General features: G+C 39.2%; 1 protein-coding gene across 15 annotated transcripts in view; it reads right to left on the bottom strand.

The window, feature by feature from the left end:
* The window catches only part of SYNRG (synergin gamma), an 80,749-nt gene extending 62,743 nt beyond the window's left edge, over positions 1-18,006 (bottom strand). For 5 of the 15 annotated variants that reach the window (XM_037070189.1, XM_037070191.1, XM_037070193.1 and 2 more), the window contains exons 1-3: positions 17,877-18,004; positions 12,239-12,279; positions 6,748-6,869 (exon numbers count right to left, since the gene is read on the bottom strand). In XM_037070189.1, the coding sequence (XP_036926084.1) occupies positions 6,748-6,869; positions 12,239-12,279; positions 17,877-17,956 (243 nt within the window). In that variant the 5' untranslated portion in view covers positions 17,957-18,004. Of the gene's footprint in view, positions 1-6,747; positions 6,870-12,238; positions 12,280-17,876 lie in introns of all 15 variants that reach the window. The other 10 variants (XM_037070195.1, XM_037070198.1, XM_037070199.1 and 7 more) reach the window with 5 other exon arrangements.
* Between the last annotated feature and the right edge of the window lie 1,867 nt (positions 18,007-19,873).

Genomic DNA, 19,873 nt, shown 5'->3' with positions numbered 1-19,873 from the left:
TTATGTTCAGCCCTCCAGCTAAATTCTGAAATAATGTCAAGAGTTGCATGTGCTGGGATAAGCCCACCCCTATGCTAAATGAGGTAAGTTCTAGAGTCAAAGGTGACACACTCATGAAATATTGGCTCTGATGTGACAGAACTCACATGAGCACACAGATTTAATGACAACAAAGTGATAAACCAGCACATTTGCTTTTTTAAAAAGGTGTTAAAATAACTCACTCTACATTAAGCAACTATTTGAGAATTACAAAACCTGAAAATCTCATCCTTTTCCCATGTATAAGGGAAATAGAAAGGTGGTGAAGATAACGACTAATAGTGTTTCACATACTCTTGTTGATTTAACGTATAACTCCAAAGTGCAAATATTTAAAATGGTGTTTGAAGAGAAATGTCTACAGTGTTAATCTTGTGTGTGCTGGGTTAATGTGACTGGTCTATTCACCCAGACGTGTCTCATCCTGGTAAGCATCCCCGCACTCGTCCACCACCTCCTGTCCTTCCAGCTCACACACCCCAGCAACCCTCCTGTCTCATTAATGCCTCCCATCCATTAATCTTACCAACTTTCCTGTTGCCCATCATCTTCACGACCTCACTTCTCTTCCTGCCCAGCGTAGACTCCAGAGTTCAATATTAAATGCCCTGGTAAGCTCTTTAACTGCTTTACCTCTTGCTTCTTTGGTATGGTCTCCTGGGAAACCTCACCCCTGGTTAGAGTCCATTCATCTCCTTCTCTGATCCTAATACCCAAGCCACTGAACCTCACTGAAGAGAAAAACCTTGAGGACTTACTTTAAATTCCTGACCATAAATCTCAAACGGATCCCCAATATAGGCCTGCCTTATGAGGACTACTATATAGAATTTCAATCCTTTGAAGTTTCTTGAGAATTGCTACAGGCCAGTATATAGTTAATTTTTAATAACTATTCTGTTTTCTTAAAAAGAAGGTATATTTTGCAATTTAGGGGTGGGGGAACAGTATACTATTATCCACTAGTCAACTTTGTTAAGAATTTAAAGCTATGATTTTACAGATTGTGGATTTGTTTTTTTCCTTGTTATTCTGTCAGTTTCTATTTTGGCCTATTTTAAGGCCAAGTTATTTGGTGCATACGAATGTGAAACTGTTACATCTTTCTGGTGAATTTAACCTCTTATCATGATTAAAGACACCTTCACTGCCAGGCTTTTAGGAATTTTTGCCTTAAAGTATATTTTTGTCTGATTTTCCTTTAGCTAGATCACTTTTGGGGGTTATTTTTAGTATTTATCTAGTTTTTTTTTAACTCCTTTAAACTTTCCTGTATCCTTATGTTTTAAATGTGTTCCTTCCAAGCATTAAATATAATACTGCCTTATTTTTTTTTAGTTCACTGATTTGAAAGGAAGGGGGAGAGAGAGAAACATCGATTTGTTGTTTCACTTATTTATAGATTCACTGTCTGATTCTCATACGTGTCCTGACCAGGGATTGAACCCACAACCTTGGCATATCAGGAAATACTCTAACCAACTTAAGCTGTCTGGCTAGGGCGAGAATTTTGTCTTTTTAAATGAATCCTCTAGACCATTAACATTAATAAAATTATTGATATATTTGGGTTCAAAACTACCTTAGTCTATGATTTGTGCCACTTTTTCTTCTTGTCTTTTTTTTGGATTGGTTATTTTTTTCCCATTCTACTTTTTTCACCTTTACTTGGTTATAAAGTATTTATATAACCTATTAAGGTTACCCTTGAAATTATAGCACACATTCTTAACTTACCAAAGTCTAATGTTAATATCTCTTTCTTTCACAGAATCCAATGACTTTAAAGTACTAATTCCATTTACTAGCCTCCCCCAAGTTAAAATATTATATGTATTTTAATTCTCTGAATATTTTAAAAATTCATAAAGATATTATTGTTTTTACAGAGACTATAAACATTTAGATTCACCACATATGTATCTCTTCCTTTATTCTTCATGTTTTTCCTGCATCTGATTTTCCATCTGAGATCATTTCTTCTTTTGCCTAAGGTCCTTCTGTTTTTACTTTATGTAGAATTTCATTTATTGAAAGTCTTTCAGCCCTGGCTGGTGTAGCTCAGTGGATTGAGCACAGGCCTGTGAACCATAGGATCGCGGTTCGATTGCCAGGCAGGGCACATGTCTAGGTTGCAGGCTGGTTCCCTGTAGGCCAGTTCCCAGCAGGGGATGCCCGAAAGGCAACCATACATTGATGTTTCTCTCCCTCTCTCCTTCCCCTCTAAAGATAAATAAATAAATAAAATCTTTAAAAAAAAAAAAAGAAAGTCTTTCAGTTTTTTTCTAGATAAAATGGCTTTACCTTCATTCTTTTTTTTTTAAGCAGACATCCCTGTCTTTTTTTTTTTAAAGATTTTATTTATTTATCTTTAGAGGGAAAGGGAAGGAGAGAAGGAGAGAAATATCAATGTATGGTTGCCTATTGTGAGTCCCCTGCCGGGAACTGGCCTGCAACCCAGGTATGTGCCCTGACTGGGAATCGAACCACGATCGTGTGGTTCGCAGGCCCGCGCTCAATCCACTGAGCTACACCAGCCAGGGCCTTTACCTTCATTCTTAAAGGTTGCAATTATTTTCAGTCAGTACATTGAAAACAGCATCCCAATGCCTTTTCGCTTCCATTTTTTCCCTTTGGCTGCTTTTGAGATTTTCTCTGTCTTTGGTTCCTATAGTTTCTCTGTGTATCAGAGATGAGGATTTATATTTACTTATTCTCACTGCCTGGTTCGCACATCCTTGTGTCATAGTCCCAACACAGTCTTGGTGTTGGGGGACATGGTCAAGGGTGGGTAGGTCACAAAAGATACTGCAGCTTCTACCTTCCTTCCTTGAATCACTCGCTCTGGAGAGGTCCATGTGGACCAGAAGTCCATCTGAGCCTCCTGCCAACAGCCTGCACTGAACTCCCAGCCACTGAGCGGGACGTCTTGGAAGTAGATCCTCCAGCCCCAATACAGCTTTTAGATGAATGCAGCCCAGCCAACTTCTTGACTAAAAACCTCATGAGAGATTCCAGGCCAGAAACATGCGGCTAAAGCTACTCTCCAATTTCTGGCCCATAGGAACTGAGAGGTGTTTATTGTTGTTTTAAGCACCAGATTTCAGGGCAATTTATTATGCAGCATTAGATAACTAATACAATCTTGCTTGAATTTATTAGACTATCTAAATCTGTATATCAATATGTCTTTCAATAGCCCTGGAAACTTCTCAGCCATTACCCCTTCTTGCTTTCAAAGACTCCAACTAAATATGTTAAACCCTCTCCCTGTAGATTTAAAATCCCACATATTTTCTACCTTTTAATTTTGTCATAGTATATTTTAGATGTTTCTGCTAACCAATCTTCAGGTCACTAATTTTTCTTCAGCCATTTCTAATCTGCTGTTAAAGTCATCCAGAGTCCTGTTGCTTAACACTTTTTAATTGTGAAATTTCTATTTATTTACTCAAATCTGCTGTCATTTATTTATAATTTCATGTTTCCTGCCAAAATTTTATAATTCAGCTTGTATTTCTTAGACCATAGAAAATATAGTTGTGCCACAATCTTGTCTGCTGTTTCCATAACTGATGTGATTTTGTAGTTGTTGTTTCTGTTGTATGTCTGCTGGTCCTCATCCTTGCTGTTCTGTTTCTGGTTTTCTGTGCATTGAACACTGTGTTTAGAAATTTTTTTGTAGGAACATATTTATGCTAAAGGAATAGTATATCCTCTGGAGAGGATTTTGTTAGATACCTAACAAACTTTATGCCAGGAGACACTGCAAAGTTGGAACACTTTAATCCAAATTCAAGACCTGTTTCCCTGGGCCATCAAATGACAGGAAGTCAACTTCAAGTCCATGTGCAAACAGGTTTACTTCCACTGTATTCCCCCTCTGAGATACCACCTCACACCCATTAGGATTGCTACTACAAAAAAACAACAACCCAGAAACCAACAAGGTTGACAAGTATTTGGAGAAATTGGAACTTCTTTGCACTGTTGGTGAGAATGTAAAATGGTACGGCTGCTGTGGAAAAACAGTATGGAGGTTCCTCAAAAAATTAAAAATAGAATTACCACATGACCCAGCAATTCCACTTCTGGGTACACACCCAAGAGAATTGAAAGTAGAGTCTCAAAGAGACACGTATATGGCCATGTTCACAGCAGCATCATTCACAGTAGCTAAAACATGAAAGCAACCCAAGTGTCCATCAAACTATGAATGAATAAGCAATGTGGGTACATATATACAATGGACTACTATTCAGTCTTAAAAAGGTAAAAATTCTGTCCTGGCCAGATGGCTCAGTTGGTTGGAGTATCATCCTGTACACCAAAATGCTAAGTGCTATATAACTTCTTCAATCCTTTCTACAACCATACTGCCAAGGTATTATTCTCTGTTTTATTGGGTCTATTACCAAAAACCCAAGTTTTGTTCTTTAATTCACCTCCCCACTTCTGTGGCTGCTTCTCTTCAATCTCTTGTGTTGGCAACTCATTCACTTAAGACTAATTGATTTTTAACTTATTTTAAATTTTATTTTTGAATTATAGTTCACATTCAACACTTTGTTTTCATTTGTTGCCATACATTATTTTTTAATTTAATTTTTATTTTTTAAGACTTTACTTATTTTCAGAGAGGAGAAGGGAGGGAGAAAGAGGAGAGAAACATCAGTGTGTGGTTGCCTCTCACATGCCCCCACTGAGGGCGTGGCCCATAACCCAGGCAGGTGCCCTAGACTAGGAATCAAACCAATGACTCTTTGGTTCACCGGCCAGCACTCAGTTCACTCAGCCACACCAAACAGGGCTTAAATTTTATTTTTCAATTATAAATTATATTCAATATTATTTCGTACTAGTTTCAAGTATATATCATAGTAGTTAGACAAGCATATACTTTACAAAGTGTTTCCCCTGATATTTTTAGTACCCACTTGGCACCATATATTGTTATTACAACGTTGACTATATTCCCTATGCTTTACTCTAGACACTCAAGACTATTCTGTAACTACCAATTTGTACTTTTCAATCCCTTCACCTTTTTCACCCAGTCCCCCAATCCCTTCCCTTCTGGGAACCATCAGTCCATTCACTATATCTATGAGTCTGTTTCAATTTTGCTTTTTTCACTTATTTTGTTCTTTAAATTCCACATATAAGTGAAATCACGTGGCATTTGTCTCACTCTCTTATTTACAGGTTGAGATGCTGAAGGCTCTTTCCTAGACTATTTTTTCCATCTATAGTTTTCTTTTTTAAAAAAAAAGATTTTATTTATTTATTTTTACAGAGGGGAAGGGAGAAAGAGAGGGACAGAAACATCAGTGTGTGATCGCCTCTCACATGCCCCCAACTGGGGACCTGGCCCACAACCCAGGCATGTGCCCTGACCGGGAATTAAACTGGCGATCTTTCAGTTCACAGGCTGACACTCAATCCACTGAGCCACACCAGGGCCCATCTATAGTATTCTTAAATGTTCCTATTCACTCTATAGCATCAATTACCTTCTATGTGTATACGACTCTCAAATTCATAATTTTCAACCCAGAGTGAAAAATGACCAGAGTTTACTTTTTCAGCTGTCTCTGGACAGGCCCACTGGAAGTTTCATGTGTCCTCCCAGGTCAACAATACGTACCAGCAAACCACCTTCTCCACTGTTTCTTTTATCAGTAACTGATACCCCAGTTAGTTGCTCATGTGGAAAATGAGGAATCAATTTGATACCATCTCCTTTATTTTCAACATCCAAATACTCAGCAAGTCCAACTGATTTTAAGTGGTTCTCAAAATATCCATGTCTCCATCCATCTGCTACCACCCTAATTTAAGCCAACATCTCAGCTGCTCTCACTACATCAGTCTTTTAATGATTTTATATCCACTTTTGCTCCCTTGCCTCCAGTCATTCTCCAATCAACAGTCAGAATGATCTTTCTGAAATCCAGATCCAGTTGTGACGTTCCACTGCTTTAACCTACCTGCTCCCTAATGACTTGAGAGAATTCAGTGTATAGTATGGTTAAGCGTAAGCAGACTAAAGACTTCGGTTCAACTTTTGGCTGACTATGCTGTGAGCATCCTCACAAGCCTTCAGTTTTCTCATCAGAAAAATGGGGATACCATCTCTTTAAAAAGTTGTTATGGGGTTTAGATAACTTTAATAACTTAAAGAAGGCTCTCAGCCTTCTGAACAATGATGCTGTTCCTTCCATGAAAGCTGTGCTGCTACTTCTAACAATGCTACTTCATGCTATCAGGTCCCTGGGTTTTCCAAGTTATCAATCTAAAATCCTTCTAAGCCAGTAGTCATAGAGAAGTCATCAGATTTTTTTTCTTTTTTTTAAAATATTTTATTTATTTATTCATCTTTATTAAAGGGAAAGGAGAAAGGGAGAGAAACATCAATGTATGGTTGCCTTTGGTGCATCCCCTGCTGGGAACTGGCCTGCAGGGAACCTGCCTGCAACCCAGGCATGTGCCCTGACTGGGAATAGATTTTCTTCAAATGATTTACCTTTTATTTTTTCTCTCTTTTATGAACATATCTTCATTTTATTTTGAAGGAACCCATCTAACATGTAGACTATACTTATTTCTAAATACATTATTAAAGTCCTAATATGTAGCTGTTAATATATAGACACCTAACAATAATCAATAACTTTGTATACAATCAGCTAAAGAGGCAAGTACCTGCATAGCAATAGGTCCTTGGGACATTTGAGAGCTGTAATTCATTCCTATCATGCCTTGCATATTAGGCTGCATGACAGAGACCATAGGAAATCCTTGTTGCTGCATTGGCATCAGACCTGCTGAAAAACAGAAAGGTAGTATTAAAGTCAATGTGTTCTAAAGTGTATTTTCTTAAAACTCTAAGTACCCAAAGGACTTTTCACTTGGGAAGTGGCAGAGTTAGCAGACAAAGCAAAGGCTCTGGAGTGAGACAGACTTAAGTGTGAATTCCAACTCCATCATACTTAGCTATGTGATCTTGGGCAAGTTATAAAACTTCATCTGTGAAAGAAAGATAATAATATCTGTTTCACAGAATTTTTGTGCATACTTACCGTGTCATTCCCTCCCACCCTGAAAAGGGCTGCCCATTATTATAACAAATAGGATATTGTGGAAATGACAGTTTTGTTCACAAGAATCACTGAAGCTTCCTCCTTGGACTGTTGGATCACCTCCTCTAGGGAAAACCACTGCTTCCTTATGAAAATATTCAAGCAAGTCCCATGGAGAATCCCTGTGGCCAGGAACTGAAACCTCTTGCCAAAAAGGCAGCACAGATTTGCCATCTCAGTGAGCGAGCCATCTTGCACACAGATCTCCCAGCCCCATTCAACGTCTAGATGCCTACAGCCCTAGCCAACATCTCTACTGCAATCACTTGAGTCTTGTACCGAAACCACCCTGTGAAGCCACTCCCACATACCTGACCCCAAATACAGGGTAAAACAGTAACATTTTTAAAGTTTTTGGTTAATTTTTTTATGTAGCAGCATGCAAGTAATGCAATAGTGGTTAAGAGCATGAAGTAGGAATGCCAACCAAACCGTCACTGACTAGTTTGGGGACCTTGAGCAATCTGCTTAACTTCTGTTCCTCGGTTTCCGATCTGTGAAAATATTTAATACCTAAGATGCTTGAAGAAATTATATTCCTCCTCTCTTTTACCACAGGGACGTGAAATATATAATGCAATGGTAAGAAAACTATCATGAAAGCATGACTTTGAGTACAGTACCTCCCAAGCTTTTCCAATGAAGTACTCCCAAGAGCAGTGGAGAATAAAGATACATCCCTCTGGGATTTAATAAATACTACATGCCCACCACGTTTTAGACACAGTTCTAGATACTCGGTACACAACAGTGAACAGAACAAAATCCCTACACACCCTGAACACAAATTTCAATCTAATTTTGCATTTTACCACACATTACATCCATATTGGTTCTACTGTAAGAAACTTGTAATCAAATTTTGATTTGAAAAGTCAAAGGTCTAGTAGAGCATACCATGTTTATCTATGAACCTTCAGGGTTATTTATACATAGTTTAATTTCAGGAGCATGAACATCCACTTTTGTAGGTAACATGTATTAGTGGCAAGCTATTCATCTACTCATTCGATTATTTATTCAAGTATTTGAGGGCCTACCCCATGTCAGGCACCATTCTAAGGACACAGCAATGAACAAAACCAGGTCTTTGCCCTCATGAAACATACACTGCCAATGGAGGAAATAAATAATAAAAAAATAAGTACATGTCAGGTGGTAATAAAAGGCAGGGCAACAAATAAAGCAGGGTGGGGGGAAGGGAGAGTTAGGGAAAAGACTGGTTCTGTTTCGTAGTCAGAAAAGGGTTTACCAATAGGGCAGCATTTAAGCAAAGACTTGAAAAAAGTAAGGGAGAAAGCCATGTGGATATTTCAAAGAGTATTCCAGAAAAAGGAACATCAAACGCAAAGGCCTTAAGGTGTCATGGAGAATTAGAATGCACAGGCTGAATAAAACCATAGTAAGATGTTTTTCTTCTTATTCCTTTGGATGTAAAGTTTCATTTTAACTAATTTTATTTAATTCTTGAATGGATAACTCAGGTATCTGGCACAACATTTAAAGGTATAAAGGAAAAAAATAAAGGTATAAAGGTGTGCAAAGTGAACGATAAGTTTCATTTCTCTCCTTTCTCCTGTTTACCTACTCATGATCTTATGGCTACTTCTGCTGTCAGTTTCTGGCATGTGCTTTCAGAAATAATCCATGCAAAATTTAAAGCCTTCAAATGATCAAGAAGTCCACTCTAACATACTCTGTAAAAAGAAAAAAATATCCAAAACAGATCCAAATTCCGGAAAAAAAAATTTCAAGGAATGTTTTGGGACCTCTTCTTGTCCTGTTCCTTTGCTCCATATATACATTTTTTACTTTAAAGTTTATAAAAATGAAATATAAACCATGATAATGAACACATAATTGTAATGCCTTCTTAAAGAAGAAAAGATCTCGCCTCAACTGGTATAGCTCAGTGGGTTGGGCATTGTCTCACAAACTGAAAGGTCACCAGTTCGATTCCTAGTCAGAGCACATGCCTGGGTGGTGGGCTAGGTCCCTGGTTGGGGGCATGTGAGAGGGAAACCAATTGATGTTTCTCTCACACATTAAAGTTTCTCTCCCTCTTCCTCCCTTCCTCCGTCTCAAAATAGATAAATAAATCTTGAAAAAAAAAACCCATCTCAACCTTTTGATCTAAATCTGGGACATATCAAATTACAGATTGTTTAAATAATGCATAAATGAGAGCACAATGCAAAGAATACAACTGATCCTTGGAAAAATTTACCTGAAACTCAACCTCCATCACTGATTATTAATGGAAAACAGTATAAGCCACTGACCACTTGCTACTGAGCAGCTCTCACTTATCGTTCATCTCTAACAGTGACCTCGGAGTCTGTTTCTCTAGCAAGTCGACCATAAGCAGTCAACACTGGCACTGTGAGAGGGGCCAGTTTTCAGAAGCGGCCTGGTGTGTGGAAAGAAAGAGGGCACAGTGGAAAGAGAAAAGTAAGAAGGAAGAGGGGAAGGACAGACATCTGCTCCCTTCCCTGTTGTGTCCCGGTGACATGGCTGTCCTCCTTCACTGCTGTTTCCTTGAAGTGAAAGCCAAAATTGATATCGGTGGTCCCTTGTCTGCAACCAGGAGAGGAGAGAGAGAAATCGCTAGGAACAAAACTGAGACTAAAACAGTTACAATGGAATCAGAATATGTGACCTCTAATCATGTATTATAATAAGACCAAATTTATAAAGAGAAAATATGGTAGTATAAAAATGCTGAATACGCTAATGAGCACAGGACAGGCACATACCCTGCCCAGTGGAGCTAACCATCTGGGGCAGCAATTTTCAACCGGTGATGCAAGAATGTTTAAAACATGCAGTACCTGACTATTTAGTCAGGGGCACTGACCTCTTTTTTCTTTAGATTGTCAAACAAAAAAAATGACAACAGCCGGCACAACAAGAGCTATCCAGTGTGAATAAGTCAGAATTATAACTATTTTCTGTTAGAGCAGAGAAAAACGTATCTTTTGGTGTGTTGTAGATTTTAGTAATTAGTTTATGTGTGCCATGAGATGAAAAAGATTGAAAATCGTTGGTCTAGGAAGGGACTAGATAGAAGGAAAAGGATGTTATTTAGAGAATTTTTTTCTTTTTTTTTTTAATTTAAAGAAGTTGTCTTTCATTACCTTTTTAAAAAAGATTTTATTTATTTATCTTCAGAGGGGAAAGGAAGGAGAGAGAAGGAGAGAAATATCAATGTATGGTTGCCTCTCATGAGTCCCCTGCTGGGAACTGGCCTGCAACCCAGGCATGTGCCCTGACTGGGAATCAAACCGAGATCATGGGGTTCGCAGGCCCGCGCTCAATCCATTGAGCTACACCAGCCAGGGGTTCATTTAGAGAATTCTTTAATTCTCTTGTTCTCAAAATCTCCATCTCTGTCAATTGTTAAATAACAATCTGTCAATAACATGTTGTTTTTTGAGAGAAAACAAAGGTAGTAAAATCTCAATCACTGCTAGTAACAATATTTTATCTAACATATCTCCCCAGGCAAGGGAAACAAAAAGAAAAAAAAAATGGGACTACATTAAACTAAAAAGTTTTTGCAGAGCAAAGAAGACCATCAACAAAATAAAAAGACAACCCACAAAATGGGAGAACATATTCACCAATACATCTGATAAGGGGTTAACATCCAAAATGGATAAATAATATATAAAACTCAACATCAAAAAACCTCAAAACAATCTCATTAAAAAATGGGCAAAGGACCTGAGAGGACATACAGATGGCAAATAGACATATGAAAAGATGCTCAACATCACTAATCATCAGAGAAATGCAAATTAAAACCACAATTAGCTATTACCTCAACCTGTCAGAATGGCTATCACCAATAAATCAACAAACAAGTGCTGGCGAGGATGTGGAGGAAAGGGAGCCCAAGTGCACTGTTGGTGGGAATGCAGATGGGTGCAGCCACTGTGGACAGTAGTATGGAGATATATCAAAAAATTAAAAAGAGATCTGCATTTTAACCCAGTGATCCCACCTTTATATATATATATATTTTTTCCTTTGGGAATATATCCAGAAAAACCCCAAGACTAATTTGAAAGAACATAAGTGCCCCTACGTTCATTGCAGCATTATTTACAATCACCAAGATATAGAAGCAACCCAAGTGTCCATCAGTAGATGAGTGGATAAAACAACTATGGGACATTGACACAATGAACTACCCAGCTATAAAAAAGAAGAAAATTTACCCTTTGTGACAGCATGGTTGGATCTAGAGAACATTATGCTAAGTGAAGTAAGCCAGTCAGAGAAAGACAAATACCGTATGATTTCACTTATATCTGGACTCTAAAGAACGAACTGAGCTAACATGCAAAATAGAGACAGACTCATAGACAGAGAGCAAGATGACAGCTATCAGGGTAGAGGGAGGTTAGGGGGTGGAGGGATTGAAGAAAAAGGACTCATGGACATGGACAACAGTGTGGTAATTGCAGGGGGGAGAGGACTATAAGAGAGCTAAATTGTAACAGAAAAATACAATAAAAATTACTAAAAAAGGGAAATACATGTTCATAAAATATAAAAAACTGGAAAAGAATTTTAAATACTACCTTGTCACCTTGCAAATTTATTGAATTACTTGATTAAACAACAATTGGGACGATCTTTAAAAAAAAGATTTTATTTAGAGAGAGAGGGAGAGAAACATCGATGTGTTAGAGAAACATCAATCACTGCCTCTCCCATGCCCCCAGCTGGGGACCTGGCCTGCAACCCCAGCATGTGCCCTGACTGGGAATTGAACCAGCGACCTTTCAGTTTGAGGGACAACGCTCAACCCACTGAGCCACACCAGTCAGGGCTGTAAATACAATGTTTAAATAAGTTTGGGAGAAATGAGAAATGATTCTTATTATTCCTCAAATTACATAATTTTTGAGAAATTTTAAGAGACGCTATCATATACATTCAAGACTATAAGAAAATTTTACTGCATTTGGCACAATAAAATCTCTCTACCCACCTAATCTCCAAGTCGGAAACATAATGAAACATAAACTTAACCTTTCACCTACCTTGAGGGGGTCTTATTCCACCTGCAACTGGAAACATGAAGCTGAAAGCAGAACAAAAATACATTGGGATCTTCATATGTACAAAGATTTCAAATAAAACACACCATTTCATACATAAATGAAAAAATATGGATAGGCGCTTGTGTGTATTCTGCAGTACAACATTCAATCATCCACTACCAACAGAGAGAAAATCCACAGGCGTCAGGACAGGCAGCCTGGTAACGTAGGAGGAAGTTCTTTGAACTAGAAGTCAGAAGGCCTTGAAGCCAGTCCTGGTGCTGTCACTGTGTGACTTCCCTGGATTCCCATTTCCCCGTCCCTAAAATGAGGGGATTTGGATTAGACTTAGTTCAGTGAACACTGAGTGCCTACCACATGAAAGCAGTGAATTAACTCACAGTCCTGTTGGAGACACAGGTGCAGGCAAATAACTTTATCATAAGACAGAAGGTGCTGAGTGCTGTGAGAGGTCCAAAATACTAATAGAGATAAGAAGAAAAAGACTTAATTTCATGGGTTATATCTTGGGAAGTTTTGTGGAAGTATCTTTTGATCTGCATCTTAGGGAGGCACACTATATAGCTTGAGCAAAAAAAGCTCTGAGACCAAAGACAAGACTTGAGGTTAAGTACTGTATTTTGCCGTATATAATGCACACTTTTTTTGGCCCAAATTTCTGAAGGAAAAATAAGGATGCACATTATACATGGGTAGTACTAATTCCGTATCAATATAAATGTTTTTAATTCTTTTATTTATGCTTGTGCATTAAAAGTGTAACTCCAGAGAAAACAATAATGATATCCATATGCAAGATAATACCCTGGAATATCATCATCGGTTTTGTTTTTAAAGATTAATTAAGTAAGTAAAAAATTAAAGTGAAACATTTTTTCCTAAAAGTTTTAGCCCAAAATGTGGGTGTGCACCATACATGGGAGCACACTATACACGGCAAAATACGGTATAAAATACAGAATTAGAAAAGTAAACAGACTGGAGAAGGCCTTTAAAATGTTTATGTTGAATATTATATAAAGCCAGAGAATTTTAAATGTGGTAAAATATACATAAATTTCGCACTGTAACCATTTTTAAGTGTACAGTTCAGTGGCATTAGGTACGTGCATTCACAATGTCGTAAAACACACCATGATCCATTCCAGGACATTTTCATCAACCCACATAGAAACTCTGCACCCACTGTCTAATGGGTCTAACCCTCCCCCCCCCACTCCTAGAATCCACTAGTTTACTTTTTATCTCTATGACCTTACCTACTCTCGCCAGCACATATTAAGTGGAATCGTATAAAACTTGTTCTTTTGTATCTGGCTTATTTCACTTAGCATGTTTTCAAGGTTCATCCATGTTGTAGCATGTGGAAAGACTGCATTCCTTTTTATGGCTGAATCACACTCCATATAGGGACACACCACATTTGTTTACCCATTCATCTGTTGATGGACACTTGGGTTGTTTCCACCTTTTAGCTGTTGTGAACAATGCTGCTGTGAGCGTTTGGTATAAGTATCTGTCTGAGTTGCCTCTTTCAATTTTTTGGGAAGGGAGCATAGACCTAGTGGTGGAAGTTCAGGGTCACATAGTGATTTTATATTTGTTTTTGAGAAACTACCAAACTTTCCATAGCAGCTGCACCACTTTACATTCTCCTACCAGCAATGCATGGCAGTTCCAATTCCTTCATATCCTCACTATTGGCTGTTATTTTCCGCTTTTTTAAAGACAGTCATCCTAAAGGGCATAAAGTGGTATCTCATTGTGATTTGCGCCTGCATTTCCCTAATAATCATAAATGTGCTTTAGGTTTCCCTGGTAACAGGGTATGGCAGAGAAGATGATCCCTAATCTTAAAAGAAATGTGAAGGGCCATAACCAGAGTGGTGGCAATGGCAAAGAAGAGGTGAAAGTGATTTAAAAGGATGAATCAACAGGACTGGACAACTGCCAGCATGGGGAACAGGAGTGAAAAGGCAGAAAGAGCAGAACATGATGCTAAGATTTTGAGCCTGAGCAGCAGCGAGGGTGCTGATGCTGTTGACTAGAGACAGGAAGCCAATGTGAGTCGGTCTGGGGAGAAAGATGGTTGTAGTGCGTCCATGAAGAGCAACTCAGCAGGCAATCAGAAAGGTGACTCAAGCTCAGGAGAAGGGTCTAGGTCAACCCAGCTAGGCTCTTTTAAATAAAGGTAAAAAAAAAAAGAGCTCTAATTGTAGATGAAATAGCTGAGGGAATGTGCTTGTACAGTAACAAGGCAACAAAGGACAACCTTGGAGAATTCTTACAGTGACAGCTGAGAAGGGAACGGTCATCAAGAACTAAAGGAGTTGATTATAACTGAAGAACAACCATATTTCAGGAAAAAGGAAATATGGTAAATAAAGTGTTAACTGGATAAAATGTTTAAACTTCAAGATGAAATTCAGAAGTTCTCAATTTTTTAAAAAGTTACTCATATACTGAGATTTATAATTTAGGAGCAATACAGTTAAGTAATCAACCTGTCGAGACTTTTCAAAACCAGTCTCAAGATTACAATGACCCATATGGCTTGGTGACTAAGTAAAACCTGGAAACTCTGGCTCTGCCATAAAGTGACTGTGAAACTGTATGCAACCCCCTTCGCCACACTGTCCTGTTGCCCTTCTGTCAAACGAGGGCACAGAATTGCAAGTTTCCCAAGGTCCCAGCTTAGACAACCTAATAGACAAGAATGGATGTATAAAGGTTACTTATAAAATACTTAGAAAACAAACAAATAAAAACTAAATTAAGAACATCACTGATGAACATGACTGACTCCAGTAATGATTTAGCAACCCAAACTACTTAGTGACCTATGTATCACTCATATGACTCTGAAATGTTTAGACAACTAATGTCGACATGCTTAAAGACTGGTTAGACAAGATAAGGCAGAAAAGTCTGGCAACAAACTTGGCACCAAGATAACCAACAATTTGATTTCAACTATTTGTTACTGATGTGTAGTGTGAAAGCAGAACTGTGGGCCCTACCTGTCACATTCATTCTTCTTGCCTACTTCATTCACTCTTCATTTGCAGTTACCGTTGTTACTAACCTAGATCAGCCTTCACTTGTCAGGCCTGGACTCCTACGAGACTTCATAATGGATCTCATACAGCACAGGAGAGGTGCAACTTCCTAAAGGACCATTTGACAACCACTTCTAAGGTTAAAGCTATGCACTGAATTCCTCTTTAACTGAAGCTCCTTAGTTTATATTCAAGAACGGCTCCAGGTTAGCACAAGTTTCTTGTTCACTAGTCATTCCCACCTTTATGACCATCTCTTGACCTCTTCCTCCAAATGAGGCTCAGCTGAAATACTGCTTCTTCTTTGCCTTCAACGTAGCTTGAATCTACAAATATTTACAGAATGACTTTTCTATGTGCTAAAATGTGCCACAAACAGTGAACGATGAAAAAGATGAGCAAGCCCTTAAGGAACTTACAAAAGAGCAGGAAAAATACTGACAAGCTTGTTAATGATATCCCTAGAAGGAGAGAGACTACTCAAGACCCTGCAATTCTTTCTATGTAGTATTTGACTTTAAAAAATGTATACTTCTTATCTTTTGGGTAAATTCTCCCCTTTACACAGCTCTACCATTTATTCTCAAGTAGCCCATTCAGGATACTAATCAACAGTAGGCTAATATTAATAGAGTTGGAAAATGCCATTGCTTTTTGCTTAGTCTCTTAGAACAGGGACAAGTATCTAAGAAATATAGTAAGTTATAGTTTGCAGATTTTCTCTACCAAAAGCTGAGAGAGGTTACCTGGTTTTTCTCCCCCCTGCCAAATATATATTCTTAGGCTACCATAATATTAGTTACCTCATAAAATAATTTCAGCCCTCGCCACTACTCTCTAAAAAACACAATATTCTTTCTTCATACAGCTTCTCAGGGTCAGAAATTTCTCATACATGTAATATTTCCCATACATTATTCACAGTAAGAGTTATTTTAACCAGTTTTTCTCCCATATATCCTCTAGAGTTTTAAGATGCAGATGTTACTACAATCAAATTTTACAAAGGAAAGAAATTTTAAAATCAATCATCCTCATTTCTATCACAATTCAGGACATTTTTTAAAAAAAATATGCTTATGAATCAATGATGTTAAAATACTATTAACTAAGGTGAATAATCCACTCAACTTTCTGCACCTGAGATCCTCCCACCCAAAAAAGTAAAAAAAAAAAAAAAATTAAAAACACACTAGAAAAATAAAAAATAAAAAACCTTTCCTTAGAATACCAAGTTATTTTAAGTTTATATTATCTCAGAACTTAGAGCCATGATTAATCAAATACTTGATCAAATTAATGCCACTCAAGAACATTTCAGAAACGGTCATCACATACACAAAAGAAACAGAGAAATGATTACATATTTGTCTTCTCCAGTCAGAAACGGACTAATATTGAGTACCCATGAAAAACTAGTGAACATGTGGAAATTAGACAACAAAGAAAAGTTTTAAATCTAAGTGAAAGATGTGTAGAGAAAATGGGAAACAGGGCTCACACAGGTGGTTTATTGAACAATGGTTGTTTTCTTTTCTCTAGCATATATATTAAGTACCTGCAAGAGGTGAGGACCTAAAGACAACAATTTTGTAGTGTTCATGATTCCAAAATTAAATGACTACATATCAAAAAATTAATACTTTGCTTCCCAAAGTTAATTTAGAATGCTTTGGATAAAACGCTATGAATCTCCAAACGTGTAGGCAGTATGTGTTGGCTAACAAAACAGAATCAGACTAGGTCATTATAGAAGTGGTGTAAAACTTTCTAGAATGAAGTGTCTTAAATGATGAACTTGACAAACTGCAAATGTTCATTTTCCTTATGGTTCTGGGTACAAGAACCACAAGCAATTATCAGCTGAATTCGATGGAGAGCAGATTTGGTTAAGGGCTAAGTGAATGTCTGGAAGCTTTGTTCTAATAGCTACATAACGGCTGTTTAACAATAAATTTTTTTAAAATAAGGAAACAGGTCTTAAAGAGTTACATCTACAAGAGCTCTATTTATTCACTGAAAGGTCTTAAGATTTTCCTGAGGTTCTGCTATGATAAGGAATGTAAGGGACAGACCAATCTACAAGGGAAAAGAATAGCACCACACACACACACATCTTGAAAACAATTGTTCGTCTTTGCGACCAGATTTTTCTGAGCCTCCCTTACAATGTCCTGGTCAAGCGCCTGGAGAGGAAGTGTCTGGTCGCTACAGAGCCAGCCAGGGCGAAAAGCGAGGCACTGGGGTTCCTCCTTTACCAGCCCAGGCCGGTGCCACCGCAGCCGAGCGGACCCTCACCTTCCCCTCCTCTGCTCTCGGCCCTGGGGCGTACGCACACTCCCCGCACGGCCGCAGCAGCCGGTGCCCCAGAACCTGGGACACAGGAGCTGGGCACCCGGGCTCCATCCTCCCGCTTCGGCCTAGGTGCCCGGACGCCCCTACTCCCGCACCCCAGGTCCAAGGCAAAAGTGGTCAGAGCTGGCGAAAACGGCCGTAACCGCCAAACACCCACAGCTGGCGGCTGCGAGGCGGGTCCCGGTCTGGTTCTTCACACCCACCTGCCTCCCCCGGCGGCCCCGGCGCCAGCTCCTGCGGCCCCGCCGCCGCCACCAGCTCCGGTCCCCGGCCGCAGCGCCATCTTGCTCCCAGCCTGCTGCCGCCGCCACCTTACCAACAGCTGTCAACTGAAGACAGCCACTTCCGGGGCAAACGGCAGACCCCACCTCGCTGCAGACTGGGCGACGGGGCGGGACCGTGCGCCCACGTGACCTCCGAGCCCCGCGGAGGGGGCAGTGCGCCCCCGTCACGTGATCCGGTCCCCTCCTGCGGGATCCGCCAGGTGCAATTGTAGTTCTGGGGCTGGATGGGGCGGTCTCCTGCTCCGGCTCCTGGAAAGCTGATTCATTCTCTGGCAAGGCTCTTTGGTGAGCACCGCTGGCGGTCGAGTTGCGAGGTGTCGTCGGTACTTCGACAAACCATAATCTTGGTTAGTGGAAAGAACAGATTGAGTCCTGTTTTCTAAACTGGATGGTGGGTACACAGTTATTCTTTTATTGTTAATCATCTTTGCACACAAAGAATAGATGGATCCTCAGTGCCCCTTGGATACACCTTCACCAAGCCGGTTAATGATCAGCCCTCTCCACTTTCCCCCTGAAACTCGGCAGCTTACTTTTGGTATCCACCCCCAAAGCTGAAGGTATTTACATTTTATTTTGGTAAAACAACAAACCCTAACCACATATAAAACCTTTTTGGTTCTGCCATCGTGCCTGCACTCAGTAATCCTTGTTTCCTACAGTTACGCCTCGGAAATATTGCGGTTTGGTTCCGGACCACCGCAAAAAAGAGGGTATCACAATAAAGAGAGTCGTCATCTTTCTGGTGCAGGGTGTGGCCTTCAATTTGGAGGGAGAAAAAACCCCGCAACAACTGTGAAGAGTGGTAAAGCGAAAAAATAAATAAATAAAACCAGGTATACCTGTAATTGCCAGCAGGGGCAAAATGGTGGTGTTTAGAAAACAATTTATAATACTGTGAATCTGAGCATATTTTTACTGTGCTTTTTCCCCTAATCAAACTGTTAAGTAAAATATAAAAGTCGAGTGTAAACTTTTTCAAGCCCTCGAGTTTGCTTACTAGCAAGTAATGGATTATGATTAGCTTTATCTTGCCTTAGGGCTTTTACAAGACATAGTTTGTAGGAAGTTATCATTTATTGGGCACAAATCACTGGTCAGGGACTTACCGCATTTTTCCAGATCCTCAGTGTCTCTAATAGTGAGCATGGGCATTTTACAGATGAGAAAACCAAGGTTAAAAGAAGCTGTAATTTGCTTAGGTCATACAGCTGCAAAGCATCAGGACCAGTATGCAAAATCTGGTGTTCGACTCCAGAGTCCTTGCTCCTTTCACTAGACCCAACTATTCAATTACCATGCATTCTTCTTTCATAATTATCTACTAATTTCCTTCCTCCCCTTCTTTAGGTGACACTGATTTGTGTAGCAGATTCCTTCTGACTGATATAAAGGTGGTAAATTCACTATTAATCCACTGACAAGCCAAGGCGATTACAGGTTTATGTAACCACTTTTATTTAAGGATGGGTGGTTACATAGGAGGAGAAAATGCTAAAAAAGAGGAAGTCAGATCAAATCAAAGGTGTATATCAAGGACCACAGAAAATGTGGATCTTGCCTGGAATACTTTGTTCTATCTACAAGGTTCAGCTCAGGATGTCACCTGTCCAGTGTGGCTCAGATGCCCTCCTGTGTGATACGTGAGCCTCGTGGCCTTGTCTAACGTAGACTTTGCCACCTATTTGTTCCTTTACTTTATCCCTAACCACTACCCTGGAAGGGCAAGGACTGTTATCACGCCTTATACTCCGAACTAAATATAATGTTTGCTTAAGGAATATTTGTTGTGAATTTATTACATGTTTTGCACAGTGCTAGGTACTTCTGACCTTGAGACAGTTGGTGTTACCCCCAATTTCACAAATGTAAAAAACAAACCTCTGAGAAATGAAAGAGCTTTTTCAGTCATACAG

This window comes from Sturnira hondurensis, unplaced genomic scaffold, assembly GCF_014824575.4.
Source record: "Sturnira hondurensis isolate 20B ecotype Veracruz unplaced genomic scaffold, ASM1482457v3 Scaffold0018728, whole genome shotgun sequence".
Taxonomy (NCBI): domain Eukaryota; kingdom Metazoa; phylum Chordata; class Mammalia; order Chiroptera; family Phyllostomidae; genus Sturnira; species Sturnira hondurensis.
This window is presented reverse-complemented; position numbering and strand designations above follow the sequence as displayed.